At 33.8% G+C, this 21,782-nt stretch overlaps 1 protein-coding gene across 1 annotated transcript in view; it reads left to right on the top strand.

Moving 5' to 3' along the window:
• Nucleotides 1–21,782, top strand: part of LOC118193001 (uncharacterized) — a 75,566-nt gene that overhangs the window by 40,348 nt on the left and 13,436 nt on the right. Inside the window, exons 3-6 of the mRNA XM_035364030.2 lie at nucleotides 2–156; nucleotides 424–562; nucleotides 15,655–15,806; nucleotides 18,551–18,750. Coding sequence (XP_035219921.1) covers nucleotides 2–156; nucleotides 424–562; nucleotides 15,655–15,806; nucleotides 18,551–18,750 — 646 coding nt within the window. The remainder of the gene's footprint in view (nucleotide 1; nucleotides 157–423; nucleotides 563–15,654; nucleotides 15,807–18,550; nucleotides 18,751–21,782) is intronic.

The following is a 21,782-nucleotide window of genomic DNA, read 5'->3' as shown; positions in this document are numbered from 1 at the left end:
GTGAAAGTACGAGGCTATCAAGCTGTTCCACAACTCCAAATCATATGAGTACGTGCTCTTCTGACTATGAAGGACTAGCACTGGATGATCTAGATAACATCTTACCCATATCAGATAATTTTGTGTCTCAGATTCTCGAAGACAACAATGTAATTGGTAAATATATTTGTCTGACTTATTATGGTTACATTTATTTGAAGTTGAAATTGACAAATGAATAAAAGAGGAAAATTAACAATAAGATACCAGCTCATACTCAGCATTTATATAAATGTTCTTTTAATAATTCGGTGTATTGCGATGTGTATAAATATATAAAATGTGAAGTGTATTTGTTATTCATTGCGTTTTGCCTTCCTGACATTAAAATATGAGAAGAGCAGTTTAAAGCATCAGTTAATGCTTTTTTCCTTTTATATGTAGGTTTTTCTGATTTCGATTGGTGGTCGTTAACCGATAATCCAAAAAAGTGTCAGCCATCTGGTACTGATAAAAACACAGATATAAATGTCACAAAAAGGAAGACGAAATCCCTGGAATATTTATCCTCTTCAAAATTATGGTAATTTTTTTCCATGTCTCTACTTGTGCAGCATTATTTAAATAAACTATGTAATTAATGAAGGAAACTAATATTTTTTAAATTATATTTACAGAGCTAAGTACATGTAGATAACATACAGTAGGTGCCACTTCATGTGATCACGTTTGTCCACAGCTATTTTGGTAACATTAAATGATGAGAAAAAATATCCTTCAAAATAGCAGTGGATTCTAACTACTAATTGAATATAAACATGTTATTTTGCAGCATTTTAGAAGAAAATATATTTTTAATAACATTTTTTGAAATTAATTGACTGATGCTGTACCACAGATCTTAATACTCGGAGGGCATACCCCAATTAGAGAACTTTCGCAATGTGAAACTTGGCAACCTTAGTCTAAATGTTTTCGGGGGGAGGGGGTGATTTCTGTACACTTTTTTAGTGCTTGAAGAAGATGGACTTGTCTCATAACCCATCAAAATAGAATTACTGAAAATCAATGTCAGACTAAGTTTTTTTTTTCTCTTAAATTTAAACAGTTAACTAAAATTAAAACTAAGATCAAGAAATCTGTACTTGTTGAATGAAGAAACTTTTGGTTTGAAAGGTCATTTTTCTTAGTCATCTCCAATTAAAAAATTTGAGTGAAACTGATTTGTACACATTATTAAATATTTTTTATGTTTACTTAGTATTATTATCGTATTGGCTTGTTAAAATAAGAATTCATGCAACACATTTTTTAAGTTAAAAGAAATCTATTGATGCTTTTTGAATCATATTTTTGTGTATTGTTAAAAAAATTAAATTGAACTGTTAAGCGTTTCAATATTGTGGGTGGCATGAATATATTAGGATTTAACAGACTTCAAAATTATGCAAGAAAATATGATACTTTGTTTGGTAAATCCCAAAATATTTGATTTTTCATTGTTTTTATTTTCAGATAATCTACATTTAAAATTTCATTTTTAAGAAACAAACGGGGGCAGAACTTGCAGCCACATTCAGAAACAAACATGTTTAATATAGTTTGCTCCCCTTTATTTATGCACTTTCTGAAGTAAAAATAAGTTACCAGTACTTCTTTCCCTTAAAATTCTTGATTTTGTTCAGCCTTCCCAACATTATCATGGCTCACCAGTGGCCAAGCAGTGAAATCGCTGAGCACTGGTAGTTCTTAGAGTTCACTGAGGTTCGAGTTATGCGAATGGGCTGCCTTCATGGGATTTTTGTGGTTTTCCCTGTGTGTATACGAGCCAATTCCCTTAGAAAGTACTCCATGAAGGCATCCTTCCTCTTAAGCAGATAGCCCTCGAGTGCTTTGTCGTAATCAAATAAGCCAAAGCCCCCTCCCCATTCTCATACAAAACAAAATCTTTTAAACCTCTTTTTGCGTTTTAATAAAGGCGTTATTTATCATTTTGTAGTATTTGTTTAAAAGATAATCAGTCATCTAGGTTAACTAATTAAATATAACTGTTTGCCCAAATGCCATTGATTATTGTAATTCATGTTTAATCTTGTTCAATCTTTAAGTAAATATCTTTATTTTAATGTTATTCATATCATTTGATGTGGGTTCTTTTTTCTAAATTTATTTATTATTAGTTAATAATGCTTTATTAAATTTCAGCAAATTTTCTCTGGCATACCAGTAAAACTAATTGTATCACTATGATGACATACCATTGTGAAATTTTGTAAAACACGTTTTTACTTACATATGCTGCTAAATAATAAAGTATAAAATACCTGAATTTATTTTAAAATATTCTTAGATTTCTTTCATTCCTTTAGCTGTAAAATGTCTGCGAAAAAGACGTTTTAATCCAGATTGGGCAGATTCGAATCTGAATGCTCAGTGGATTCATGGTTACAACTTATTGAAGGAGCCGTTAAGATGGCAGTGTGCATGTTTTGCCAAAAAACATCATCCTTAGTAACATGGGAAGGAAAGAAATCACAAGCCACATAAGCAGTGTAAAGCATAAAAAAATCATTTCTATGTGATCAAAAAATTAAAAATAAACTGTGAAAATATAAACTGTTCTGAAGTGCAACAATCTCCAGTACTAGTTGCTGAATCATCAAATTTAAACTTCTTCGTAGTTAAGGAGAAAGTCTTATTTTGGGCTGTCAAACTTGTTTGTTTCACATGTTTCTTTAAATGTATTTAATGATGCTTCTGTTTAAAAAAAATGTTTGATGACACGAATAAAGTCGAACTCTGGGTTGTACAAATATGTCGTTTTTAGTGTCATTAGGTATAGCTCCATACTAAAAAGAAATGCTCATTTCTGATCTTAAGAATACCAAATTTGTAATTTGCTTTAAGAAGCTTTAAATAGAATTGACCAAAGGTGAAATGGACCTTTTTGCTAGATTTTGGAACAACATGAAGAATGAAGTTAGCACAAGATAGCTTGCGTCAATTTTTCAGGGACATGCTACTGCTGATGACCTTCTGAAGTTTTTTTTTTTTTGGAGGAAACCTAAGAACTAGATAAAAAGAAATTGCTTCAAGTGTCCTTGTGTAGACCAAATATCAATCTTAATTTCCTCATAGATTTGAAAGAAAATTTAGCAAATGATGACTCTCGTATATTAGATATTATGTCCTGTGGTTTGCATTCATTCACTGTGCCTCTAGAGCTGGGCATGATGATGGGAATCTTAAATGTATTATTTAAAGACATGCATAGAGTATTTAAAGATAGTTCTGCTTAGTAAGCAGATTATATTACTATCACTAACTGTATGGCATTTCCATCGACATTTTATGAAGTAAGATGGTGTGAAAACAGACCTGTTGCTGACAGATTTTTCCTCATGCGAAAGTGTGTTTAGAATCATCTGAATTGCCAAAGACTATCATTTGAAAGACTGAGAGCTGTTAAGTTTCTTTTGGTGAAAATATCCTCTCTTTTTTAAATTTCTGTTATGGGAGTTCTACATTCATTTCTAAAATCATTTCAGATAGTTGTTTCCGTGTGCCTCCTTCTGTATGCAAATTTCCATAGTATGCTCAGCTTCTTTCAAAATTTATCAAAAGATATTTAAATCAAGAGGCAGTAACTTAAAAAATTGATAAAAATGGATATTTTGAATCAAACCATTTTTGTAACACTGCAGATATGGGTGTGGCTGCTGGTGCAAGTTTAGCTGAAAGTGGAGTGTCTGATCTAAAGAAAAAAGAATTTAAAACTCTGTGCAGAACCATTTTGCTATAGCTTGCATCAAAAGTAGTTGAAAGAATCCCATTTAAATATAGCTTAGTCAGATAAATTTCTTCATTAAATCCTAAGCTCATTACGTGTAATTAATTTTTATGTGAGAAAAGGGTTGAGAGGTTACTGCATATACTGTATGAAAGTAAATGGCTAAATTCCACAGTTGCAGATAAATCAAAAGTGCAGTTTTAAGAATTGTTATTCAGAAGTATAAGGGTGTGTGGGAATATATTTTTGTTAACTATGCTGCAGGACTAAGGCTTCGGTTACTAATTCAGTCTTTGAAGAATTAGTGTTGTAAAACTAATTCTAATTTTATAACATGGTAATGGCACAGTAGAAAGTGGTTTCTACGATATGTTGGCGGAAAACCTTCAGCAGTATGAGACTTTTATGATGCCATAAATGTAGAGGTGTGATGAATATTAGCACAACTCCTGATCTATTACGATATGCCATATCTGCTCATGGTGCATATCATCAAGCACTTAAAGACAAAAAACAAAAACAAAAAACTGTGTGATACTAAACATAAAAAATATTATTAGACAAAAGGAAAGCACAGGCACAGATTAAAATTTTGGAGTCAAAAAAAGAAAAATTGTGCAGAGATATTTCTTCAGTTGACTTACATATTGCAGAGTTAAAGCAAGATATATAATTTGGTGCTTATTTTTCATGATTATTTTTTCTATTAAGATTTTGTTTAAATATTTAAAATTTTTTTTTGTTTTGAATTATAATAAGAATTTACATTTAATTTATATTATGTATGCTTGTATTAAAAGTTTTGCATCGAGGGAAAAATGCTTTCTTAACCTTTCAGGATTTAGCAAGTATTGTAATATCACTGAGGTGATTGTTTGCCAATTATGCATTATTTAATAAAATCAATATAACTGGACCCCCCACTGCTATTTTGTGAACAATAACTTCCATTCCAGAATTTATCTATACTTTTTAAAATGATAAAGCTATCATTCATGACATAATTTTATCACAATTAATGCTGAAGAAAATCCTATGTTTAAAGCATACATTGCATTGAAAAATATAAAAATCATCTTTATAAAAATATTGTTCTTATAATTTGGCACTGATTTGGCAGTTTAAGAATTTAATAGCTGAGTAGTTTATACAAGTGTATTGAAAGCTGAAACAACTTAAGTTTTTGGAGTTTTGATTTAACCTTTTAAAATAAATTCTATGTCTATTCTAATTAAATAACTAAAAGTCACAAGATCAATGTCTCTATTAATTTTCTTCCTTAGCAGCATACCTCTGACAGAGCCTGCAAGTTAATCCTTTTTTCTTTTGTTTTTTGTGAATGAGTTTGAAACTAAACAGGACAATGTAAAATTAATCTAATTTTTAAAGGATTCAAAAATAACTATGGATTTTATATGAAAAAACACTTTAATTGCAGATATTTCCAAAAAATTTAGAAGCAGTTATTCTTACAGAAACAATAGAACTTATTTTTCAACATAAACTTAAAACCTAAACAGAGTTGAGTTGTAGCTGGTCTTACTCAAACAACCTCCCACTTTGCAATTTGTAGGATACCTATAAATTGCACCAAAAGTTATAAATCAAGTCTATTGGGAATTTTAACACATCGGCCAGCTCTAGTAACAAAATGTTGGACTTTGGGTGAGGAATCATCATCTTCGCTGGAATCTGAATCATTAGCTGCAGGGTGTAGAGGCACTTTCCTCCCTTCGAGCATCTTGGGCAACAAATGGTAACTTTTCTGAACTGTTAATTTCTAACGGATAAAGTCTTTGAAATGGTCTCAACTTCTCTCCATCAGCTGTTCTCACTCTGGCAACTCTTGAGTGCCCATCTGCTCCAGAAAAGACTTCAGTGACGATTCCTAAAGGCCAGTCGATACGCTTGCCATCAGTTTCTAAAAGAACAACCTCTCCAACTCTTAAAGATTCTTTCCGACTCTTACCTTTATGAATCAACATTGCTAAATACTCATTCCAAAATCTCATTCTTAAATCCTGCCTTAATTTTTGCACAAAATGCAATCTTATATTTAAACTTTTACTGTCAGTTTCGTCTAAATCAGTTGTTTCACTGCTAGGAATACTTTGTAAGAAACAAGCGGGAGTTAGACTTCAGACCTTCAGAATTGTCTTCAATATGTGTAAGTGGCCTAGAGTTTATTGTAGCTTCTCAATCACAATAAATTTCAATAAATTCTTAGCATCACAACCTCTTGAAGGCAAATCTGCTGGGTTCATATGCCCTGGCACAAAATGCCAGTCATTTGGGTTTGTATTCTTTCTTATTTCTGTGACTCTGTTTCCTACAAATGTATTCCAAGAACTCTCTCTTTTGATCCAAGTTAAAGCAACAGTTGAATCAGTCCAAAAAAACACTGTATTGTCTTTCAATTCCAGTCCGTCTACGGCTTGACCATATAATCTTGATAAGATCAAAGCTCCCAAGAGTTCTAATCTAGGAATTGTAATCTCTTTGGTAGGTGCCACTCTTGATTTACTCGTTACTAACTTGACAGAAATCTTCTCATTAAATTCGGAACGTAAGAAAATACAAGCAGCATAGGAAACTACACTGGCATCACAGAAACAATGTAGACTTATTCGGCAGTCTTCAAATGGACCTGAGACGAGTCTCCGTGAAATCTTACATTCTTTCTGTAAAGATAGTTCCTTGACCCAGGCTAAAAATCTATTTGATATATCTATTGGAAGTACGTCGTCCCAATTAATTTTCCTCTTCCAAATGTTTTGAAGCAATAGTTTTGGTATCAATGAAACGGGACATGTTATCCCAATAGGGTCAAATAATCTTTGGGCAGCCGATAACACAACTCTTTTCTGGATTTTCAACCATACTGTTACGAAAAAGTTCATCGATTTCAGTATCCGAGAGACCTAGAATTGAAATTAATTTGTCATGTGTCTCTTCTACAATTTTTTCAGAAGTAACCCAGCCTCGTAGTTCGAATTGTGCTGAAGACATCAGCTCCTTAGCTTCAGAAATAAATTTTTCTGCCTCTTCTTTAGTTTCTAAACTCGTAATACAGTTGTCCACATAAAAAGATTCTTTGAGTTGACAAGCGGTGTGCTTCCTTTCATCCGGAGCATTCTCTAGATGGTAAGCTATAGTTGCTTCTAGTAAAAATGGACTAAGAGGAGCACCAAATACCGCTCTACAAGTGATTATTTCTTCTCATCTTGATAAATCCTTCCACCACAGAAATTTAAAATACTCCCTATCCTCTGGATTCAAACTGATTTGTAAAAATGCTTTTTTGATGTATGATGTTACGCCAATTGCTTTTCTCGAAACTGCATTACCAATTCTAATAAATTTGGCCCCTTTTCTAAACAATTATTCAAGGAATTTCTTTTGGAATTTTTCGTTGACGCATCAAAAACCGGACGAATTTTTGTTCTTGTTACACCAGTTTTTTTCACAGGATGATGTGGTAAATAGTGTCCCTTTTTCTCGTCTTTATCTACAATTTCGATAATTCCATTCCGAACCTGCTCATTAAACACATCGTATTCTCTTAAATGTCCAGATTGTATGAGATTTTTGATAGTTGACATTAACCGTTTAATGGCTAATTCCTTATTTGTTTCTAATTCTGGACGTCCACTTTTCCATGGCAAACATACTTCATATCTTTTGTCTTCGTTTCTTTTAATAGTTTTATGGAAAAAATCTACCGTTTCTTCATCAGTTACCTGCTTTGACTTCTGCAGGACATCTTATACCAATGACATCTAGGCTCCATAATTCCATCAAATCCAAATTATTAGCATATACAATACTCTCCAAAGATTTTGAGTTATTTCTTTGTTTACCTTAAAGCGTCCATCCAAGTTTTGTTTTAATAGTTACCAAATTATTATCAATGGGCTCAATTCTCCCAGTCAATAATGCACCAAGATAATCAGCTCCTATTAATAAACCTATTTCAGGCACATATTCTCCTGTATCACTTAAGCGTATATTTTTCTTTTTCAAAATTGGATAAATATCAGGATCCTCTACACGTGGAATCGCACCACATATCTTCTTTTCATCCAAAACTGAAATAGTGTACTTGAAATTTGAACACAAGCTTTGTAATGTAATATTGTAGACATTATGGGACTCTTGTTTAGTTTCACTGCCCCCAAAAAGTCCATGACTCATTATGATCTACAAGTTTCAATCCTAGTTTCTCCGCAATATCTTTTCGTATGAAAGATCTCTGAGCACCAGTATCAAGTAATCCACGAACGATTCCGGACTTGTCACCATTGATGATTTTCACCAATATAATTAACAATAACGTTGGAGAATTTTTTGGTGACAAAAGAACCTGTGCATCCGATTCAGCTTAGATTGTGTCCTGGCTTCAAACTGACGAAACAAGCTCCCCTTTTCTTCAATGTTTCCCTTTTCGCCTCCAATGACATCTCGGCAGCCTTAAAACATTCTGAGGTATTATGAAACGACTGAATAAAAAATATACAGTGCTTGCCATTTTTCTCAGCTCTTTGCTTTTCATTAGATACAATACAAGCTGCAGTAGGAATTTTTTTTTTTTCATTTTAAATTTTTCAAATTGATCATTCGCAAACTCTGATCGAGCAAGTTGTAATCGCTCTTCACTTTCGAGTTCCAAACGAAGAAATTCTAATAAATTTCCTAACATGTTCATCTTGTCTTTATTCTCTCCACGGTTGTGTGTGCGTTCCCACTCCTTGATAAGAGCTCCTGGCAGAGCTGATTCTACTAAAGAATATAACATCGCTTCATATTTTCCAGACGTTACCCCTAAAGTCTCTAATGCTCTCAGCTGAGTCTCCAACTTATCATAAAGAATCCACAAAGTAAAATTTTCGCCACTTTTCGCTTGCGTTAAAACTAGATTTAAAAGTTCACGAACATAAATTTGAATTAATAGTTCATCTTTAGCAAAACGAGATTTCAGCTGTTCTATAGCATTGTAATAGTTTTCGCCAAATGGTGGAAAACTTGCAACTAAATCTCTAGCCAATGAGCCTTCTTCAGTTGCTTGTAAAAGATACTGAAATTTATCATCTGCATGAATGCTATCATCATCATCATGAATCTTTTTAAATTGTCCCCAGAATCCTAGCCAGTTTTTAATATTACCATCAAAACGTTTCAATTCTAACTTAGGAAGACGGAAATTTCGCTTGGTTTCATTTTTACTACACTGGAAATATCGCCCTTTTTTTCATCTAACTGAAATAATCTGTCAGCTTTATCGCTAAATATATTAAATACAGATATCAAATCAATCTTACTTTCTGCTTCATCTTTTAGAACATTGTCCACTTCTTTCAAAGAAGTTGTGAAATATTGCCGTAATTGTGTTCTTTCCCGTTTTAAAAATTTTCCATGGCCCTGTTCCACGGACGGCAATATTTTAAAGGATTCGAAAATAACTATGGATTTAATATGAAAAAACACTTTAATTGCAGATATTTCCAAAAAATTTAGAAGCAGTTATTCTTACAGAAACCATAGAACTTATTTTCAAAACATAAACTTAAAATCTAAACAGTGTTGAGTTGTAGCTGGTCTTACTCAAACACTAATCTTAGTCATTTGTCTGCTGTGTATGATCACTTTTTTAAAATTGTTTGTGCTTTTTAATCTCATTGCAATTTGAGTGGATATTTGTCAATTTCAGTGTAGAATAGTTTCAGTTTGAGTGGGTATTTTTCAGTTTGTCAGTTTCAGTCAGTGTAATTTGAGTTTTATTACAGGACTTAAAAAATCATGTGCAAGTAGATTTTTGCGAGTTGTCAACTGTTTTTCTTAGCTTTGTTATCCAATACTGTAAATGTGTTAAAAATGCTAATGTAGTGCATGTACTTTGAGATTTCAGTCATGGAGATAGCAATGAGGCAAACCTAAAACATATTTGAAATTTTGTAAAATATCTGCCAAAAATTCTTTTCTATGAATCAGCATTATTTTGTTTAAACTTTCAAAGTAGGAGACATGAGTAAACATCTTTTACTTTTCAGATGCTATGAATGGGACACATATGATCACATTTTGTGCTTAAGTCATCTTTGTGTGAAGAATAATAATTTCTTTTATGATTTCATATCTAATATAACAACACTGTAATAGATTCTTAATCTCATTTTGAAGGGCTAGGGAAAACTAGAACAGTAAGCTGATAAACATGGTGAATGTTTAGTCACACATGTATCTAGTGATGTCATAGGAAAAAGAGGGTTCATCTTTCCTTAATTTTTTTGAAGTAACTGAGTTAAAAAATATGGAAAATAATAGTTTATTATTGTAGTGTTCAATCTTTTAATAGACACTTGTTGAATATAATTTGGGGGATCCTATGCCAGCCAAATAAATAACACGTGTCAAAATTTATAGCTGAATTCTATTTGTCTTTGATTTTATGATGCACATCCCTTTTTCAGGATCACCAGCAGAAAAAGACCGCATTTATGCATATAAAAGGCATTTATCAAATATTTTTTGAATAAGTCATTTGTTGTGTTATTTTCCTTCAGATTCTGACAGTCAGACAATGTCCAAAAGACTTGATTCTAAGAAAGTAGAGTGGAAAGAGGGATTTGGTATAAATATCCTTCCTAGAGAGGCTAAAAAAATTTTTGGCAGATGCCTGATGTTCTCGGCAGTTTGGTGCATGTGGAAAATTATTTTCATGCCCTCCTTGAGAGTCATTTAATGTGACTGCTGGCAATTTAAGAGTGCAGTCTGGGAGCTCCTGTCACACTCAAGGTTTAGAGCCTAACCAGGCCTGCTAGCCGAGTGCTAGTAATGGGTGGGGGGCACAAACCATTCCACCATGATTTGTGATTTTTTTCATATAGTTCCAGATAGGTGAAAGCAGAAGAGAAAGGAGTTAAAGGACCTCAGCCCTCCTTTGCTAATTTGTCTACCATTTCGTTGTATAAGATTCATATGAGAGAGGATCCACTGTAAATTGGTATCAGGGTGCTAGGAAAGTAGCTGTAGTTTTTGTAGGATAGAAATACTGATTTTGTTGCCTACAAGAATCCAGTTCTTTCTGTTAGTATAGCCATGAGCCCCAAATTGTTTGTCATCAGTTTGCTCCAAAAGACAGAACAGTGCTTTGGATCATGATGACAGTCATTTTCCCCGAGGGGTCTCACTGTAAATGCCACTACCTCTGTAATCAGCAGTTTTGCTGCCATGTGTGAAAATCTTAATAGCATTTGTTGGAATGGGGCTTGTTACCTCCGTAGCCAACTGTCTTAGGTATTCAATGATAAAATCCTTATTTACAGAAGTAGTAAAGTTTTAGCAGACGTGAACACTGAAAGTCCCTCAGATTGATATAAACAGCACTGTAGTGAGTTGGTCTCAACATTGTAAGAAAGGCTCTGAGACTCAACTAAGCCAAAAGTGCTGTTTTTATTTATCTGTTTGTTTTTTCACTCATTTAGATACATTGAAGTTTTGTATTGGCCATAATTAGAGAGTTTGTGAAAGTATTTAACAAGGTCAGCTAGTCTTCTAATCTGAAGAGGTTGCCAGTTGGCCTCAAAAAAGAGTATTTCAATAGGGCAGCTATGGCTTAACCTAGTAATAATACGAGCTGCACTTAATTGAACATTTTCTAATTTATTCAGTTTGGAGTCAGAGGCACAACAATAAATTAGAAACTGAAACTCAAGTATGGGTCGAATGAGTGGGAAATAAAGTACACTCATGTCCGTAAATTAAGGATAATGCAAAATCAGGCAAAAAAAAAAGAGTTAGAAGCAAAACAAATTTGACTTATTTGTAAAGCTTATTTATTTAACAAAAGGTAAACAGCAAAAAAGATGCTATATGTTTGATATTATTAAAAAATTAGCGATTTTTTTCTCCCTGGTGCAAATTACAAAAAAAAAAAAAACCTATTTACAAAAAAACAATATTACATGGTTGGTGTGATTGTTAATATATTGTATGTCTCCCAGACGATGCAATACAGTCCGTACAATGTCTAGGCATGTTGAGTATCAAATTATTGATCTGATCTTGGGGGATATTACACCACTCAAAAAGCAATGCTCTCCGAAGTTCCGGTAGACATGTAAGAGGAGGTGGACGGGCTGCAACTCGTCGGCCAAGCATGTCCCACACATATTCTACTGGATTCAAGTCCGGTGAGAATGCTGGCCAGTCCATACGGGTGATATCCTCCGATTGAAGGCATTCGCTTACGATGTTTACCCGGTGATGATGGAAGTTGTTATCCATAAACACAAATTGTGCGCCCATGGTGCCCCGAAACAAACGTACATGTTGTTCCAGAATGATGTCCCAATAGATTTGGCTTGTCATGGTTCCAATTTGAACATGCAGGTCAGTTCTGGAGCCCAGAGTAATTCCACCGCAAACGAGCACTCCTGCAGCACTTTAACGGTGTCGTTCAATGATGTTATCTTGGTGGTAACGGGTACCTGGAGCTCTCCATATGAAAGTCCGGCGAGAATCAGACTGCAAGCTAAACCTGGACTCGTCGGAAAACATCACACAAGCCCACTGTTGTGGTGTCCACAATGCATGGTCTCTACTCCAGGCTAACCGCAGGTGACAGTGAGTTGCAGTAAGTGGAACGCATCTGACAGGTCTACGAGCAAATAGACCAATCTGCCCTAAGCATCTGTACACGGTCTGCCTTGAAATTGTCGTACCAGTGGCTGAAGAGAGCTGACGAGACAGGTCTGAGGCTGTGCTCCGCCTTTTTCTTTTGGCAGTAACTGCCAAATACCTGTCCTCATTCGGCGTTGTAACTCTGGGGCGACCTGTGCTGCAACGTCTACTCACATTACCATCATCTTGTAATCATTGCCAAAGCCTGGAGATGACACTCTGGGCAATTCCAAGTTCGTCTGATACTTCCAGTTGGGTACGCCTACATTCCAGACGGCCGATAATTCTACCACGTAAAAAACATCCAAATGCGTCCTTTGTGTCATAACTATTTGGTTATTGCACTGAAATGCTTATAAAGCACCTGCGAACAATTTTACTTCTTTGCCTGCATTCCTTATATATCACTCTCTTACACTCTCGTCATTGTGACGTACCATCGGTGTCATCTGGTTACTTCCTGAAATTTGCATATGATTCTTGATGTGTGTAGTGATTTTACAGGTGATATATTTATTTTAGAGTTCGATTTCTGCGTGACTCCAAATTATCCTTAATTTATGGACATGAGTGTAGTTCTGAGGGTAAGTTCCCCAGTCCCCACCCACAATGTATTTCAGAATGTTTGATCGTTTTCTACTTTTCTAACACTATATTTGATATGCGTGTAACATGAGAATTCAGTGTCAAGAATAAACCCTGAATATTTAGGGGGCTTCTTGTAGGTAAGTTCCTGATTATCAAGCCTCAACTTCAGCTGGTATCTGTATAAGTGCTTATTTGTAGCGAAAAAGTAACAATTAATTTGACTCGGTTAAAACATAATTTCAGCCCTACAGCAAAGTTGGGCAAAGCTGTTAGAGAGTTGGTAAGTTTCAATTCTGTTTCAGTTATAATTTTTTCAGAGCTCCAGAGAACAATGTTGTTTGCAAAAGTTCTAATTCTTATATCCAAAGAAAGCACTTTGCACTACTTTAATATGTTTTTGCTGCAGAAAGTCTGCTATCCATCTAAAAGTATGTCTTGAAGGTTAAAACTATCATGTAGTTTTAAAAATCCGTTTGTGTATCCATAATCTATCGAAGGCCTTTGTGAGGTCTAGTTGGGCAGCCACCATATGGTGAGTGAGTTTAAGATTCTGAGCATCTTTATGGTTTGACAGAAATACAGAACTTGATCTGTAGTACTATGGCCTCTTATAAAGCTACTGTTGTTGACAGGGCATTAATGTATCACAATCTAGGTAATATTAGACTCTTGTTAGGATCATTTTCTCCATTATTTTGATTACTGGTCAAGTCAGAGCTGCAGGTCTGAAGTCTTCTGGGGTGCCTGGTTTTTTTGATTGGAATAATCATGGCCTTCTTCCATTCAGATGGTAATGTACCTTTTCTCCAAGACGTATTAATGATGTTCATTAGTCGGTGTGTACCTCTATGACCAAAATTTTCTAGCATTTGTGCGTGAATGCTGCGAGGGCCAGGGGATTTTCTCAGAGAAAAGCTATCGCAGGGAGTAGTTCTCGCAAGGAAAATTGTTTGGCTGAAATTGGGTCTCCAAAGTCAGAGCTACGACATCCATGAATGACATTTCCTGCTTATCTCAAAATAGATCTATCATCACTCGTAAAGTTAAGCCTACTTGATTGATAATGCACAGCAAGGTCATTGCCTGCTGTTTCATCATCTGGTAAAGCCTGACCATTTTCATCTTTAACTGAGTTACATTTCTTTGAACTGATCCTGTTCCTTATTATGTTCTTGACCAATCTGCAAAGTTTTGAATTGGATGTTGTGGCATCAAGTTTATTACACATTTTCTTCTATCTTGATCTTTTCAGATGGGCATAGGCTGTCTTTATTTCTGCATTGATCTTGTTAATTTTGGATCTTAAGTTGTGCTCACTGTCGTTGAATGTCCCTACAAGACAAGTTCTTTTCTCCAAAAGGGGTTTTAGAATAGTAGCATTTTGAGTGAAGAAAGGAATGTATTGTTTCATATTGCTTTTAGTGATGTTTCTCCTGTCACTGTTAAGGACAACTCCTTTGAAATTTAAACAATTGTTATTTAAATAATTTGCAGCGGTTTCAAGGCCAAGCTGCTATCTATTGAATTTGTAAAAGAGTTCCAGTTAGCCATTTTAAAATACCAGAATTTCATTCAGGATAGGTAGACTAATTTTTTCTTAAATTCTATAGAGATTGGTAGATGATCATGAATTATAGTTAAAGAATCTAATCTCTACTATTCAGAGGTAAGATGTCCTTTCCTCTATCATTGTTACCAGAATATCCCCAACTAACATGTTTTGCATTTAGATCTCCCAGAATTATAGTATTTTTGCCCATGAAGCTAGAAAAGTTTGATAGTTTTTTTTTTTTTTTTTTTTTTTTTTTTTTTTTTTGTTGGGAGGGTGATAAACATTTAAAATACATATTTCCCTCTCCATTGTATCCTGACGCTCTGAATTTCAAGATCGGAAGGCTGATCTACTGAAATATCAATACTTTAATATTTAACATCCTTAAAGAAAAAGTCAGCCTCCTCCACCTCCTGATATTCTGTCTACTCTAAAGATATATCCTTGAATTTTCAAAGCAATATTTTTGTTCAACTTTGTTTCTTGGACAGCAACCACTTGAACATTATTTAATTTCACAATATCTAAAAGTTCTGGTTGCTGTAGTCATTAAACCATTAATATCACATTGGAAAATTATCAAGGTTTCAGGAGACTAATATTCATTTAAGCAGTATTAGTATATACATATTTAAATTATTAATTTGGGAAAATTTTCCTTGCTTTTTACGTGTAGGTTGCAATAAAAATTTGTCACTTGTTTTTTCTTCTTATTCTTTTTTTTTTTTTTTAAATTTAAAATATTTTCTTAAAATGACTTTAAAATTTTTCCCATTTTATACCCGTATACTATCTAACATTCATGAAACATGTGAAGACAATTTGATTCTTCTAATTTTTTGATTAAAAAAATTTACATAGGTTTACCGAAACATAAGGATATTTAGATCATTTATTTTATTTTTGTTGTTTACATCCACTGTAATAAACTTATATGTGAAACTGCAAGTTCCAGACTTTATCCCTTCTTTTAAACACTTCCAGTAATGCCAAGTTGTCATATATGTGAAGCTGTGTATATACAGTTAACATTTCTGTAATATGTCTCAATTCTTTTAATTTTTAGGTCTAAAATGTCATCAGAGGAGCAGTTGCAAACATTGCATGCATTATCAGAAATAGTCACTTGTCATATGGATATTAGAGAGCAGATAGAAGTTATAAAAATTATAGATCCATCTGCAGTCATATCACCAGATGACAAGGAATTTGCACTAGGTATTATTTTTATATTGAATCAAGATTTTAATTGAAATTAAATATCCTTCCCAGTCTTTCCCTGGTATGCCGTTTTCAGGCTAAAATTATGTTGTTTAATGTAATTTCAACAGCAGTAACTTTTCTAAATTGTGCTTGAACTCTTAAATTATGGAGAAACTTCATAAAAATCAGTAATTAGATATCATTAAATGAGATATCAAAGTGAAAAGATTGATATTTTATTGCCAAGAGTTTTTAAATAAAAATTTTGTATTTTTAATTGCTAGGTGCTATGATGGTCTCTAATTTGAGACAATAGAAAGTGAGTAAAACTTTTGATAATTATAAAATTTTTAATCCGGTACTGCAGTTAAGCAAAGGTTTACCTTGTTATGCAAAGTACCACTGTGATTACATCTTGTATATTTATACTGACTGCAGATTGGATTTAGTTTACAAAATGAAGTAAATTTTTAAACCCATTTTTAGCAAATTTAGTGTCTAAAATGTATGCAGAGTGCAAAATAAAGGCTTTAAAAATATGTTCAAGTATATCAGCAGCTGCCCTTTTAACAACCTTATTTAGAGTACATTATGTAAATATGTATAATCAAAAACTAATTTTGATTGCATAAGGTATCTTAAACTGTTTTAAATCTGACATTGTGTTGTGTATTGTATGAATATCTTTGACACAATACTTTACATATTACCGTATTTGATGGCATATAAGACGCACCCTTATTTAGAAGGCTAGACACAAGGAAAAAAGTTCAATAGTCTGCACGATAGCACAATGGCTTAAAGTGTGGTTTCTTTTAGTTCTCGCGTTTCGTAAAAGCCAAATAAACAATCATTGAATGCAATTACCAAACATATTTTTATTAAGGAAAATTAACAAACGGCAAGCTATTTTTAACACAATATGTAAATTTCAATAATGAATAAATGAATGAACGGTAAACAATCAAACATAATACAAAATAAAGCAGAAACAACAAAAAACACAGATTCAAGGAAAATGTTGCCTATCATGAAATTAGACTTTAATCACTTTCAAAACCATAAAAATCCTTTTCACTATCATCATCATCGAAAACGAGAATATCGTCATCACAACTGTTTCCGTCATCACTAGTATCACCTTTTTCCTATAATGCGTTGTGTTCTGTTCCGTCAAGAGCATTACTGATTCCACACTTCTGAAAGGACTTAACAATTATTTCAGCCTTTACGTCCTCCCAAGATTACCCACTCGCACACATGTGAAATAGAGGGCCGCTTCATTCTACCTGAGGGCGTGATGTGGCTCTCCTATCCACTTGTTCCATTGTTCTCGCACTTTTTCCTTAAATGGCTTATTTACCGATACATCTAAACGCTGCAATTGGCTAGTCAGTCTATCAGGAATGACAGCTATCTGGGTTTTTAATTCTCTAGCTTTATTCTTTATGGTTTCAGTTCTATGGGCACTAAACTGATCCAAAACCAAAAGAGAGGGTTTTCTTCAGAGTCCATCAGGTCTCCTCGCCCATATGTTCTGTAACCACAATTTCATTCCAGCATCGCCCATCCAGCCTTTCGGATGAACACGAACAATTACACCCGTTGGAAGTTTTTCTTTTGAATATGAAAAACGGCGGTAGTTTTGTGCCATCAGCACAACATGTTAGAACTACCATATATCGGGTTTTTTCATGACCTGCGGTTTTTATGGTTATTGATTTAGACCCTATAATACTCAGTCTTGTTGGATGGTACATCAAATGTGAGTGGAATTTCATCTATATTTCCTTTTTCGCTCAGCTCAAAAGAAGTTTTCTGGCGTGCATTTTCTGTGCAATAGTTCTTTTTGTGTGCATTGATAAGCCTTGCCTTTTCAAGAACCTGAAGCACCAGCCCTCAAATCCTGAAAAGTTCTGATTCCCATGTTTTTCTGCAAATCCTTTGGCCTCATTGATTATTATTTTGGTTGAAACACTTATCCCAGATTTCCTCTTATTTATCAGCCACATTTTTACATCATTTTCAAGTTCAGTCCAAGATAGAGCTGAGCATCGAAGGTTTTGTTTTTGTTTTTTAGCAGTCTTCAGTTGATCTTCCTGCAGTCGCCTAGTACGTATCATTTTTTCTGTAGGTGGTGGACCGAAATGCCTTGCTGCTGCTCTGTTTCCATGTATTTTGGCTAGTTTAACACTCCTAGTTTATACTGAATTGTATAGCTTAATCTCTTGTTTCCTGTAGTCATATTTTTCTAGGTATTTTTTTAAACAAATAGTTTTAAGCACCGATACCGACACGTTTATACATAGTAGCACCGATACCGACACGTGTGTCGGCCGAGTCAAAGAAAGTCTATGTAAAGAAGGAAAGCCTCCATAGACATAATGAAACCGTCGAACCTGTTCGAACTTCGAATCAGCTTCGAGCTTTGCCGCTTTATGGCGACAGATATTTCACGCATGCGCAAAATAATTATGGCAGATGTAGAAAAGGTTATGTGTGTCTAGACCTTTATCCGGGCTAAAAATAGCATTCAGTATTGAAAGTTAACCTGTGTCCTTCACGTATAAGACGCAGGTAACTTTTTTGAGACCAAATTTAGGAAAAAAAGTGTCTTATATGCCGTCAAATACGGTAGATTTTAAAATATGGAATTTTCAGTGTTTCAATAGCGAATTTGATTTTTTAGTGTTTAAAAGATAAATTATCATCTTCATTGACTTTTATATTCATACTTAAAAATAGTTTTATGTTTGTAGATAGTTCTTTCTTAAACGATGTTAAATTAAAGAAAATAAGAGATTTCATTAAGAAGCAGAAGCGTCCATTATTAAACTCATTACAAAGCATAGAAAGTTCCTCTTCAAATCTAGGAAGTCCTAGGAAAGCATCAACTACAAAATTGTTGCCCACAAAATCAAATAGCTCAAATTTGTCTAGAACAAAGAAGAAACAAAAGGTAAATTGTATTTGTACATTCTTTTATTTTCCAATTTAGTGTTTCATTATTTTCAGGATACATCTCATTTCTATAAATTATTAGTAAATTGAAAATTTATAAAAGTAATGTAATTTTGTTAATTTTAAACGCAATCAGAAAAAACAAGAAGGCACTTCAGAACCTTTTAAAGAACAATAAAACGTAATGTATAGTAGGGTTTTTGATAACATCTGAATGCCTGTAATCTTTGCTTATTTTTTGGTTACAAGCAAACGAAATTTTAGTTTCCTGGGAATTTCAGCATGGCAGATAGCAGTATTTTCTTTACAGTAACAAGTAAAATGAATTTTATAATGTTCTTATTTATTACATTATATCTAATAGTAAATGTATGAATAGAACATTAATTATAATTTGCTGAAATATAAACTTGATCTTTCATTTCCGTGAGTGATTATATAAATTAATAGAAATTGTAATCTAAAAAATGTGCAGTATGCAGTGATTTTTCTTTAAACTAATACTACACATTACTCAGGAAAGTGTCAAATATTTGAGATGGGATAGTGCTATTCAAGAATGCTTTGCCAAAGGTTTGGGATGCCTTCTAATAAATACTTTGTGTGAAAGTGGAATGAGGAATTCAGGAATGAGACTAGAATCAAATTTTAAAGAATTAGAGAGGGGGGTGCCAAACTTGAGGGTAATAAGAGCTGCCTGTTGGGATTCAGGAAACTTTGAGAGCTGCAGTTAAGATTTTCTTCGAGTCACAGTTCCTTGCATAAAGTGTTTTAAAGGTAATGGAACAGATTTATATGAAAAGAAACTTCTCATGAAATTGAGGAAAATATCTCATTTTTGTGTAATTAATATGGTCGCATATAATATTTTCTCTCACTGTAAATTCAATGAATATTTTTCTATCTTGTACAGATTTGAAACTCATATGATGAAACTGGACAATTTCAGATACAAAAAGCAAGCATTTTCTTCTGCTTTCCCTGGTTTATAATTGTTGAATGGTCTTAACAGAAGTATAATAAAATCAAGACATTTTAACGGTCTTTGCGAGTACAATGTAAATTGCTTAACATTTTAGTGAACAATAAAGCAATATGCAGTGATTTTTCTTTAAACTAATACTACACATTACTCAGGAAAGTGTCAAATATTTGAGATGGGATAGTGCTATTCGAGAATGGTTTGCCAAAGGTTTGGGATGCCTACTAATAAATACTTTCTGTGTGAAAGTGGCTCATGTGCATGTTCTTCAAAATAGGAATATTGTTTGAAAATAAGTTGTAAAAGTTTCAGTATTCTATACAAAAATAATAATTTAGTTTTTCCATTACAATTAACATGAAAACTGATATGCTAAGATAACCTAGTCCTAACATAAAACATTCAAATTCTCAGATCTCGCGAATCTTCAAAAATATTTAAATTTGCAAAACTCAAAACTTAGTGCTTCTTTTTGTGCTAATCCTAAGAACAGAAATCACCAAACATCTTAATTGAAAATTTCAGTTTTATTAACTCGCTGAAAAATAAATGTGATTCTGGAAATGTTTAGTTGGTATCTGATTCACAAAATTTACCCTTTGATGGTCTTGCGTGACACAGTATTTCAGTGTGGCGTCCTCACTAGAGTAATTCATGCACTCCTAGTTCTCGGAACTTCTTGAAATGAACACTCGTACACTGCCCGACAGAAAATGCAACACTGAAGATTTGACAATTTAAATATACAAATTTTTGGGAATATATAACGGACCAATGATACAAGATGCAAGTTGGTTGTGTGATTATACCACAAGATAAAAGAGAACGAAGTGATGGATGAATCGGCATTTGCTTCTCTCTGATGCTTAGGGGATCCAGAATTTTGTGAAGTTCAGTGTTCTAGAAGGCGTGTGAATGAAGAGATGCCTGGAAGACAACACTGTAGGCAGTTCCAGCAAATGGACGATTTTACTAGGAATCTAATTTATAGGCTTATGTGCGGCTGGTTGGGCTTACCATCTAAATGTAAATAGTTGTGAAAAACCAGGTCTATCTAGGTGTGCTACAGAACATTCTAATCAATGCATATGAAGAGAAGATGTTGTGGTTGAACAGTCGATTAATAGCCACATTTTGTGGAATGGTAGGGAGCCTTGGATGCTCCAATATCTGGGGAAACAGTTTTGTGACATTTGCTGAAAGTGGCTAGCACATAAACCACCTTGTCTTGTTGAAAGTCTGTGATGGTGTTGTCAATGAGCCAATTGTACATCTGAATGGCACAGTATGGTATTTGTAAGGGGCAAATACCCAGCACACGTAGCCGGAATCTTCTGAGTTGACATTACCTTCTACCCAATCTTTCATGGTGTTCCATTTTCTATGTCAGGCAGTGTATCATCTCAATAATTCTGGATGTAGATAACCTATTGCAAATAGCTGCTGAATGTTTCTAGGAAGCTTATGGCTTGGTATGGCTACATGTCAATGCAAACATGACTCCTCTTGTCTACCTATTGAACTATTCAGCTATGGTTATTAATTTTATATGTTTATCAAATTACATTAACCTTTTAAAGGGCACCAGTATATAAAATATACACGTTGTTTGTCAAATATTAAACCTCCTAAGGTCCTCTTATTTTAAGACTGGTATATAGATGGTAGCACCAGGCTTCTCCTTTTCTACTCTACGAGATGACAGAATAATAGTTTATGATGTAATAATTTTTTATGATTAATATACAGGTTGTTTAGGATTCAGTATTATGTTCTTGCAGGGGAGGTTTACTGACAATGTGCTAGGGCTGAATGAAAGTATATTAGTTTCTTTTTATTCTTTGTTTACTCAAGTTTCTCATTCATCTCTGTTTCGGCACTTCATCCTTTCCCAGGAGAGACTCACCAATTTCAAAATTTCATCTGGCATCAAAACGTTACAAATGTAGGGGTTAAATGTGGCATGTTAGCCCCAAAAGACACTCATTGTTTTGTGTTTTCCAAAATCCTAGAATGCAGCGAAAACAAAAAGAAGTGATTGACAACTA

Source organism: Stegodyphus dumicola, chromosome X1, assembly GCF_044657685.1.
Source record: "Stegodyphus dumicola isolate Sdum_Otavi_A_Nest chromosome X1, ASM4465768v1".
In the NCBI taxonomy this organism is placed as follows: Eukaryota; Metazoa; Arthropoda; class Arachnida; order Araneae; family Eresidae; genus Stegodyphus; species Stegodyphus dumicola.
Note: the sequence above shows the minus strand (reverse complement) of the source record. Positions and strands in the feature narration are given on the sequence as shown.